The 10,759-nt window shown below is 42.4% G+C and overlaps 1 protein-coding gene across 1 annotated transcript in view; it reads left to right on the top strand.

Moving 5' to 3' along the window:
* The window catches only part of txlnbb (taxilin beta b), a 12,723-nt gene continuing 1,964 nt past the window's right edge, over nucleotides 1–10,759 (top strand). The window contains exons 1-9 of the mRNA XM_037695548.1: nucleotides 1–97; nucleotides 2,659–2,907; nucleotides 5,729–5,820; nucleotides 5,894–6,064; nucleotides 7,778–7,972; nucleotides 8,157–8,276; nucleotides 9,537–9,611; nucleotides 9,698–9,790; nucleotides 9,880–9,975. Coding sequence (XP_037551476.1) covers nucleotides 2,697–2,907; nucleotides 5,729–5,820; nucleotides 5,894–6,064; nucleotides 7,778–7,972; nucleotides 8,157–8,276; nucleotides 9,537–9,611; nucleotides 9,698–9,790; nucleotides 9,880–9,975 — 1,053 coding nt within the window. The 5' untranslated portion in view covers nucleotides 1–97; nucleotides 2,659–2,696. The remainder of the gene's footprint in view (nucleotides 98–2,658; nucleotides 2,908–5,728; nucleotides 5,821–5,893; nucleotides 6,065–7,777; nucleotides 7,973–8,156; nucleotides 8,277–9,536; nucleotides 9,612–9,697; nucleotides 9,791–9,879; nucleotides 9,976–10,759) is intronic.

Raw genomic sequence — 10,759 nt, 5'->3', positions numbered from 1 at the left:
CAGAGTCAGCTCCAGTTCTGGGTTATTTTGGGGGGTCTTATCACAGCTGTGGTCTCAGTCCCAGTCCCTCCACGCTTCCCTCCGGCCCTCGGTCCTGGTAAGACCCTCCTGTCTGCGTCTTTGTTGCATTTCTACATAAATAACATCAAAAACCTGGTTTTTCACAATTCTCCAGGCTTTTCCTTCTCCCTAACAAACTAACACGTGTTTTATGAACCGGACTTTGTTCTCATCGAGACGTTTCAGTCCTTTAAGAGAGAAAGAGTTCGTAATGACCGGCGCGCTCGGCTGAACGGTTTACTGGGAACGCTGGTAAATTTCCATCTGAACAGCTTCCTCTCACCGACACTCGCATCACTTTCCACTTTGATTTGGATCTGCAGAAAAAAAACACTTCACTTTCATAACCGTCGACACGGACATCAAAGGGAGTGGATAATACTAAATAAATAAATAAATAAATAAATAAATAAATGCTGTGTCCATATTAAGAAGTTCCTAAAATAGCGTGCGGGCCTGAACAGGTGCTCCGCTTGTGAAAAGCACCGGCAGCGTGAAGGCTGTGCTAATTTTATGCACCTGAACCGGCTCAGAGTCTGCAGAACCCCAGAGAGCAGACCGGCCTACTGCCAGGGGGGCATGTCTTACGGTTTGTCTGTTAGCAAAATATCTCCTGAACCACAAGGTGGGCTTTAATGAAACCCTCAGAGAGCATTAATTGGATTTTAATCTACAACTGATTCAATTTTGGAACCAACCTGATTTAAAATGGCCGCCACAGCTGAGTGATCTTGAACACACAAAGGTGTACAGCTTCGGGGTTTTTTATTTATTTTGCACTAAAACTTGGTGTGGTAGTCGCCAAGAGTCATTCCCAACAAATACTTTGATTACCAGCAGATCGAGTCCATTTAACCATTGTAGTCAACACTGCCTGTCAGCAAAATATCTAATGAACCTCTGGACAGATTTTACAGAAAACTTTACACAGGAATCATTGGATGTAATACTGATAAACTTTTAAATATAATCTGATACAAGATGGCTGCCATGCCAACTTACTTTAGAAAACGTAAAAATTGATAATGAGCTAAAATTTGACATGGTAGTAGCTGAGCATCCTCCAAACACACACCACTGCGCAAAACTGTTAATTAAAACTGTGGCATTAGATGTTGGAGTTAACTCTGTCTGTTAGCAAAATATCTCAGGAACCACACTGAATAAATATCTGAGACTTATTAGTATTTGGAGCCTTTCCATATCAAGATGGCTGCCACAGCCAATCATTGAACAGATGTTCGACTAAACGTGGTGCAGAAGCAGCTGAGCGGGATCTACAAGAGTCTGACACCATCACTGAAATTCATCCGGTAGTTGTTCCTCATCGTGGAGTGAAGAGAGGGTTGGAAACACCCTCCACTCATCCGTCCGTCCAAACCATCCGTCTAATCCAGGGGTCTGCAACCTTTAGGATCACAAGAGCCATTTCTTCCACTTTCGTTCACGACATTAAACGTGTCCGGAGCCGCAACAACCTGCTGCACCTGTGGTTATCAACTGGTGGCCCATGGGCCACTTTAGGTTTGCTGGAGGGGGCTTTTGTGGCCAGTAAGGGTCCCATTAAAAAGCTAAAATCTAAAGATTTTTAACATTTATTAAAGAAAAAGACCAGATTCTTGTAAAGAGGCGGGAAAAAAATCAGTTTTTACCTTTTTTTTAATTAAAAAAAATCTATAAACTATGCAGACAGTTCTTTATACAGTATAAAGAAATAAACATCAAGTTAAAGTATGTTTTACTTGCTCCAGTTTCACATATTTGCAAAAGAGATGACAGAAAAACTGTTTGAACTCGTCTTTTTTGTTGTTTAACCAATAAAATTCAGTTTTACGTCGGTTTTGGTCAAAGCTTGAAAGAGCCGCTGCAGAGGGACCAAAGAGCCGCATGTGGCTCCAGAGCCGCAGGTTGCAGACCCCTGGTCTAATCAATCATCGAGTCCGTCCGTCATTCCGTGCACGTTGCGAGCACAAGAACACACAGCAGGGTACCAGCTTCCATCTTGGTGCGTGGCTGCATCTCGGCGTAAGAAAAGTTCCTTTAAAAAAAAATGGGTTGCCAGGTAAAAATCCAAACTGTACGTCGCACCGTATTTATTTATGATGAGTTAGTGCTTCATGAGTTTGCCGTGGCAGCCATCTTGAACTGAATGGACTACAAGTGAATGCAGGAGTCCGTTCAATGAAAACTTTCTGAAAGTTTATAGGAGTTGCGTCGGAGCACAAAGATAAATTCTGGCTCTTCAGAAGCAAAGTGAAAGAAGTGAGGGGTGGAAACTTGTGCACAGAGCTGTGTCGTCAGACGTTCTGCCGCTGAAGTCGCTCTGGCTCAAGTTTTATTTTGGGTGATGAGGTTTAAGTTGGTGTTGCTGAAATAACCAAAGCACGGTTGGTGGAGAAGTCCATCTTTAGTTGTAGACTCTCAGCTCTTCAGCGCCAAACGTCCTGGAGCTGGTGCCTCATAAGTCACAACACTCCTCAGTTGTTCATGAGATATTTTGCTAACAGACAGACAACTGCTGCCTTTCAGCAGCGGGTGATAAATGGAGCAAACCTGCCTCTTCAGAAACGAATGAACTCGTTCGTGGCTCTGCTGCAGAGCCGACTGTCCCTTTGTTGTGTTAGAAGCTGTGAACGATGGAGAGCAGCGCTGCGCCCGCCGGTCCGGTCAACGACCGCCACATGGACCTGACGGAGGACCTGGACCAGCAGCTGGAGGACATCCTCAGCACGTACCAGGAGGCCCAGCTTCCAGCTGAGACAGACGACTCAGAGGAGGTCACAGCAGCCAAAGAGCCCGACGCCCGCAAGGAGCAAAAACTGGAGAAGAAGATGCTCAAAAATCTTGGTGGGTTTTCGTTTTCCCAGAATGCTTCACTGATTTTAGCTGAACTGGGTTGGATCCAGCCTGAAACTGTAGAACTCTGTTTGGAGATGACGTGTCGGTGCAGAGAAAGAACAGTCCCTGTGAAAACTGAGGGCCGCGTGACCAGCAATAAACTGGGCAAAGAATTATCCATCAGCTAAACAGCTAAAGTTATGGAACAGGAGCTAAAATCACCAAAACTGTAGCCAAAACATCATTTTAGCAAAACTGAAGGTAAAACAGAATATCTGCAGTAATTTAACTTTAGTTACAGTGAGGAAAATAAGTATTTGAACACGCTGCGACTTTGCAAGTTCTCCCACTCAGAAATCAAGGAGGGTCTGAAATGTTCATGTTAGCTGCATGTCCACTGTGAGAGACATAATCTAAAAAAATAATAATCTGGAAATCACAAAGTATGATTATTTAATAATTTATTTGTGTGTTACTGCTGAAGATAAGTATTTGAACACCTGTGAACATCAATGTTAATATTTGGTACAGTATCTTTGTTTGCAGTGACAGAGGTCAAAGGTTTCCTGTAGTTTATCACCAGGTTCACTGCAGCAGAGATGTTGGACCATTCCTCCACAGATCTTCTGTAGATCACCAGGTTTCTGGGCTGTCGCTGAGAAACACAGAGTTTGAGCTCCCTCCAAAGATTTTCTGTAGGGTTCAGGTCTGGAGACTGGCTGGGCCACTCCAGAACCTTGATATGTTCTTACGGAGCCACTCCTTGGTTCTCCTGGCTGTGAGCTTCGGGTCATCGTCATGTTGGAAGACCCAGCCATGACCCATCTTCAATGTTCTAACTGAGGGAAGGAGGTTGTTCCACAACATCTCACAACACATGGCCCCGGTCATCCTCTCCTTAATACAGTGCAGTCGTCCTGTCCCGTGTGCAGAAGAACACCCATGGTGCTTCCACCCCCATGCTTCACAGTAGGGATGGTGTATTTGGGATGGTACTCATCATTCTTCGTCCTCCAAACACGGCGAGTGGAATTAAGACCAAAAAGTTCTATTTTGGTCTCATGTGACCACAGAACTTTCTCCCATGACTCCTCTGGATCATCCAAATGGTCCTGGTCAAACTTCAGACGGGCCTGGACGTGCGCTGATTTAAGCAGGGGAACCTTCCGTGCCATGCATGATTTAAACTATGACGTCTTGGTGTATTACCCACAGTAACCATGGAAACAGTGGTGCCAGCTCTCTTCAGGTCATGGACCAGCTCCTCCCGTGTAGTTCTGGGCTGATTCCTCACCTTTCTTAGGATCATTGATACGCCACGAGGTGAGATCTTGCATGGAGCCCCAGTCCGAGGGAGACTGACAGTCATGTTTAGCTTCTTCCATTTTCTAACAGTTGCTCCAACAGTTGATCTTTCTTCACCAAGCTGCTTGGCAATTGGCTCGTAGATCTTTCCAGCCTTGTGGAGGTCTACAATTTAGTCTCTGGTGTCTTTGGACAGCTCTTTGGTCTTAGCCATGTTAGTAGTTGGAGTCTTACTGATTGTGTGGGGTGGACAGGTGTCTTCATGCAGCTACCGACCTCAAACAGCTGCTTCTGATTTAGAATAAGAAGTGGAGTGGACTAACAGGTCTTTGAGGGCCAGAACTGTTGCTGATTGACAGGTGTTCAAATACTTATTTGCAGCAGTAACACACAAATAAATTATTAAATAATCATACTTTGTGATTTCTGTTTTTTTTTTTTATTTAGATTCAGTCTCTCACAGTGGACATGCACCTAAGATGAACATTTCAGACCCTCCATGATTTCTAAGTGGAAGAAGTTGCAAAGTCGCAGCGTGTTCAAATATTTATTTTCCTCACTGTAGATCCTAATATGAGCAAAACTGATGCTAAAAGCTTCAATTAACCAAACGATATATAAAGGTTAAAGTTAACAAAATGGTAGATAAAAGCTAAATTTAGCTAAACTTTTGGTAAAATGGGTTTTTAGTGCAACCATAGCCAATTTCTAAAATTAGCAAAACAGTTGCTAAAACCAAACAGCAACTAAAGGCTTATGTTAGCAAATGAATGGGTAAAAGCTAATTTTAGCAAAGCTGTAGGTAAAATAGGAATAGAATGTGAATTATCACAATCATAACTAAAAGCAAAAATTTAAACTGTAAATAAAAGCTAAAATAAAAAAAAAAAGCTAAAACTTTAACCACATAGTAGCTATAAGTTTAAGCTAACACAATGGTGTGTAAAAACGAAATTTAACAAACCATAAACAGAGCAAATCTGTGAAAAACCACATCTAAAATCTGTATTGGGGAAAAAAAACAGCTAAAACTGAAATAAGCAAAATGGAAGCTAAAGCAAACATTTTGCAAAAAACAAAGTAAAAAAAGAGATTTTGCTAAATCATTAAGTAAAATTATGCTAAACTGTAACTAAAGGCTTAACTTTTTACAAAAGGAGCTAAAAGCTGAAATTTATGAAAGTTATAAAACTTTAAACGTGTTCAAATTGCTAAATTTAGCCAAAAAGTAGTTAAAAGCTAAAAGTAGCACAAGGAGGCTAAAGTAGAGCCGACGTGCTGAAGCTGGTTTAAGAGCTGGTGTTGAAGGAACTGAGATTTAGTAAATAGAGTTAAAAAGTACAAAAGTTACAAACATCTCAAGTCATAAACGATTCCTGAAGGAGCCGATCTTTTGATAAATCAATGGTTGAAAAGCGATTCTGAAGTAGCTGAAGTAAAAAATGAAACAGGAAAAGGGTTGAGCGAGCGCTGCCTCAGCGTTCGGACAGTTCCAGATGATTGTGCTGAACGTTTGGCTGTTCAGGGAAGGAGGCCATGCTGCTGATGCAAAGCCTCAACAAGCTGGACTCTCCTGAGCAGAAGCTGGAGGCCATCATCAAGAAGCACGCCGAGCTGGTGAGTGGGCGAGCACAAACACACAAAGAGCAACCCCGCCTGCAGAAGATGCACAACCTGGCTCTGTCTGCAGCTGGAGGAGCACCGCAGTGACCAGAAGCAGCTGAAGGGCCTGCAGAAGAAGCTGCTCCAGGTGGTGAAGGAGAAGGACCAGCTGCAGAGCGAGCACAGCCGGGCCGTGCTGGCCCGCAGTAAACTGGAGGGGCTCTGCAGGGAGCTGCAGAGGCACAACAAGACTCTGAAGGTACTTCGGCTCTGACTTCGCCTGTTCACAGGTGGCTTTAGAAACAGATCTGCGCCATTCAGCTGCTGTCATCGGTGGTGAGACCAAACGAGATTAGTGTTCTTCTGGACTGGGACAGGGAATGAAGTAAACCTTGATGGTTTTTGTGCAGTAGATTCAAGTGGGTAGGAGTTGCACTGTGAGCTTGTCTGAGGCGGTGCAGCGTGACGGATCCTGGAGAGTGAAGGGAGAACTTTATCTGCCATAAGGCACAGTGGTGGAGCCAGGGGGTGGCCAACGGTGGCCTTAGCCACCAGAAATTCATCTTCTGCCACCCCAAACGTTTTAAGAAACTATACTTTTAAGCAACGTGAAAATTAAAAAGCATAGTTTCCTCAAAAGATAGGTGTGGCTAGTGGCCATCTTGGATTTTGATGTGGCATCCAAATTTCCAGTGGTGAGATTCCTTACACCTCGATGCAGCCGCATATCAAGATGGAGGTCGGTGCCTCATTTTTCAAGTTACCACGTCACAACGTGCACACATGGCACAAAAGGCAATTAATCAATGAGATGTCAGATTATGCGATGTGGATGATAGGCCTGTTGTGATAAACAATAAATCAGTTAATGGCATGATAAATTAAAAGGATAATTTCTATTTATCGGCGTTATCGTTTCTTCGCGTCTCTCTTTCTACTGAAGACGCTGGATGACAAAAGACTCAACTCCGGTGCTCTTCACGGACCCCTCCCTTTCTCTTTGTTCTCCAAAATCTGTTTTAACTGGCCAAAATTGTGTTGTTGGATGTTAAAAGCAGCTAAACTGAGAAGCTAAGCTACGAGCTAAGCTAACAGGCCGACCTCCGAAATTCACGGTTGAAACTTGTGTCTTCGTGTAAAAAGTTGTTTTTCTCTGCAAAAAGAAGCTGAGAACTTGTTTACTGATTTTTAATTACAAGCTTTGTGTAAAAAATGCTAAAGAGCTCAAACCACACGGAGCGTCCGCCATTTTGAGAACCGAAGAGAGACAGCCCATGTCACGTCAAGGGGCCTCCCTCCCATTTTTCTTAAAAACACGCTGCTCGCTCCCTCACTATCCATCCTTCAGTTCAAACAGTCTTATAATGCCATCCGGTGGTTGAAAAAAGGTACTACACTCAAAACAAAACATTTCTTCATGAATTTGACAATTACTAATTATTGTCAAATTTCAAACAATGTTATCGTTTATCGCAGTAATTTCTGAGACAATTAATCGCCCAGTAAAATTTGTTATCGTGACAGGCCTAGTGTATGACTGTCAGCCACAATTACATTAAATTATAGATTCATATATTTGAGGTTCAGTCATTTGTGGATTTGCTAAATTCAATCAGCTGTGGCGGACATCTTGAATTGAGTTGCCTCCACAGTTGCCGTGGTGTTAATGGAGCAACAATGGAATCATTGATTTGGTTCATGATTCATGACATTGTTTGCCAACAGACAGACGGAGTTTACTTCAAATAAGTAAGAAGACTTCAAACATAAATGTTGCTGGTCATTCGCAGCTACTACCACACCAACAGTTAGGTCAATATCTGTAAAACTGACTCATTTGGAGACATTTTTTGTTGGCATTTAGTGATGAATGGACATTAAAGTCCGTTCTTTGGCTGGGCCATATGAGAATGGATTCAGGTCCTGTAACGTCACCAAACTAAAAACCCAACTGTGCTTCTAAAACTGGCAGGAGGAGACCCTGCAGAGGTGCAGGGAGGACGACCTGAAGAGGAAGGAGATCACCACCCACTTCCAGGGGACGCTCTGTGACATTCAAGCCCAAATCGAGGAACACAGCAGCCGCAACACCAAGCTCTGTCAGGAGAACGGCGCTTTGGCAGAAAAGCTCAAGGCGCTCATCACGCAGTACGACCAGCGAGAGGCGGTAAGGAGCCTGCACCTCACGGAGCCGACAAACACAGAGCAGCTGGAGACATCCCAACCCTGACCCCACACACATCTGGGAACATGAATCATTTGCACATTTCTCTCCGGTCTCACATCTGTTAGAAACAGTAGTCCAGCCAAGAAAAGTGAAAACAGCTCAAATTCAGCTGCATGTCTTCCAGAACCTGGAAAAGGTCTTCAAGCACCGAGACCTGAAGGAGAAGCTGCTGGAAACCAAACTGACGCAGGCCAACCTGCTTCTGCAGGAGGCCGAGCAGAAGCACAAGCTGGAGAAGGAGCTCGTAAGCCCCAAACGTCACGCACGTGGTTTGATGTGCAGCTAAAGAAATGCTGCTTTTATCTGAAGATACGCTGAGGGCTAAACTGTCGGCTGAAGAAGCTGAAACTGAGCTGAAGAACGTAGCTGCAGTGTGACATTTAGTTACATCATTTTAAGAGCTGAAAGTTTAGTTCCAAACAGCCGATTCACATAAAAAACTAAATTCTATAAAGTGGAAAATCTGGAAGCTCAAAGAGCTGTTTGAAAAAAAAAAAGAATTAAAACTAAAGCCAGTAACTGAACCAAACCCAGTTTAATCCATTTTCTGTACAAACGGAGTACGGACACTCAGAGCCGACAGACTTTTCTTAAAGAACTGTTAACGTTAAAACAGCTGAAACAGCCCAAAGAGAAACTCAACAAAAACTCAACTAAAGGCTGATCTTGTCAAAACTGTAGCTAAAACAATAGACAAGTAAAACTATAGCTTAAACAGTTTAAATTAGCAAAATCATAGCTAAAAACTAAATATAGCAGAGCTAAAAGCTACAACTAGCATAACAATAGTTAAACTAAAATTAGCAAGCTGTAGCTAAAAGCTTAACGTATCAAAACTTTAGCTAAAATTTTAAATGAGTAAAACTATAGCTTAAACAGCTTAAATTAGCCAACTCATAGCTAAAAACTAAATGCAACAGAGCTATATTGAAAACTTGCATAACAATAGTTAAAATACTAAAATTTGCGAACTGTAGCCAAATACTAAATTTAGCGGTTTTAAAAAATAAAAATTAGCAAGCTGTAGCTAAAAGCTAAAACTAACAAAATAGTAGCTAAACGTTAAAAGGGACTGAAGGAAACAAAGACAGATGTAAGCTGAAGTCTATTTCAGAGATCAACGCTTTTGAAAGATCAAATATATTTGTGTGAAATTTATTTTTAGTAAATGTTAAATAATTCAAAAGTTAGAGATACTAAAGTTATATCAGCTAACATTTTGTTTTATGGATAAATAAACAGCAGAACGTATGCAGAGGTGATAAACCAGAATCAACTTTTACCGTTTCATTTCATTGTTTGCATGATAACGTTTGGTTTTAGGAGGAAATACGCTCGAGCAACTTTCAAACAGCAATTTTAGAAGCTGAGCAGAACAAATGCTTCAAATAGCTGAAAATATGCTGAATTAGTTGGATTCCAAAATCGGTTATGGGACAAGAATTGTGTAAATGCTGACTCGGCAGTTCTGATCGTTTTCACGAAACGTGTCGCCGTCCTGCAGCTCGTCAAGCAAACGGCCGAGTATAAAGTCCAGCTGAAAGTCCTCAGGGAGCAGGAAGGCGACATGAGGAGCCAGGTAGGGCGACGGCTCGTCGTGGGCAGCGCGTCTCTCCTCCGCCCCGTCGAGCAGATGAATCACAGTTTGTTGTCACTTGTCTTCAGCTCGACATGTACTCCCAGAAGTTTGATGAGATCCAGGGCACGGTGTCAAAGAGCAGCAGCGTGTACAGCAGCTTCAAACAGGACATGGACAAAGTAAGAAGCTTTGACCCGTCTGAGACCTCACCCTCTTCCCTGAACCATGAAGGTTTTTAAGTTTCATCGTGCGCTCTTTTGTTTTGTAGATGGCGAAGAAAATGAAAAAGCTGGAGAAAGAGTGTCACTCGTGGAAGACTCGCTTTGATGCCTGCAACAAGAGTCTCATCGACATGGTGACAGATGTAAGTCCCCACCGCCAAGACTAAGGCTGTGTGTGTTGCATCTGTTAGCAAAATATCTTAAAAACAGCAGATGAGCACGCATGAACACAACATGAAACAGATCAGCAGCAACATGAAACAGATCAGCAGCAACATGAAACAGATCAGCAGCAACATGATGTGATTTTCCACAGTGATTATTCTGGTTAGAGATTCATGAGTCTCAGAGTAGAAGCTGTTCCTCAGTCTAGTGGTTCTACACTTAATGCTCCTCAACCTCCTTCCTGAGGGGAGCGGGGCAAAAAGTGTTGTGTGCTGGGTGAGTGGGGTCCTTCATGATGCAAGTGGCCCTCTTCCTACACACATCTACAACTAACTAATGTAAATAGTCCTAATTTAAGATGGCTGCCAGAGCTAGGTAAATTTAGCTAACAAAAATGCTTTTTTGGGAAGTTCACAGATATTGCTGTAAAATTTAATCTAGTATATTTAATGTAGTATATAACAGTCACAGGAACTGACAGGTTATGTGAGGGAAGGAGGGATGAATGTATGGATGTATGTATGGATGTACACATGTATGTATGGATGTATGTATGGATGTACACATGTATGTATGGATGTATGGATGTATGGATAGATGTATACATGTATGTATGTATAGATGTATGTATGTATGTATGTATGTATGTATAGATGTATGTATGTATGTATAGATGTATGTATGTATGGAAGTATGTATAGATGTATGTATGGAAGTATGTATAGATGTATGTATAGATGTATGTATTTATGTATGTATGGA

The sequence above is a fragment of the Nematolebias whitei genome, chromosome 21, assembly GCF_014905685.2.
Source record: "Nematolebias whitei isolate Nwh7 chromosome 21, NemWhi1, whole genome shotgun sequence".
Taxonomy (NCBI): Eukaryota; Metazoa; Chordata; class Actinopteri; order Cyprinodontiformes; family Rivulidae; genus Nematolebias; species Nematolebias whitei.
This window is presented reverse-complemented; position numbering and strand designations above follow the sequence as displayed.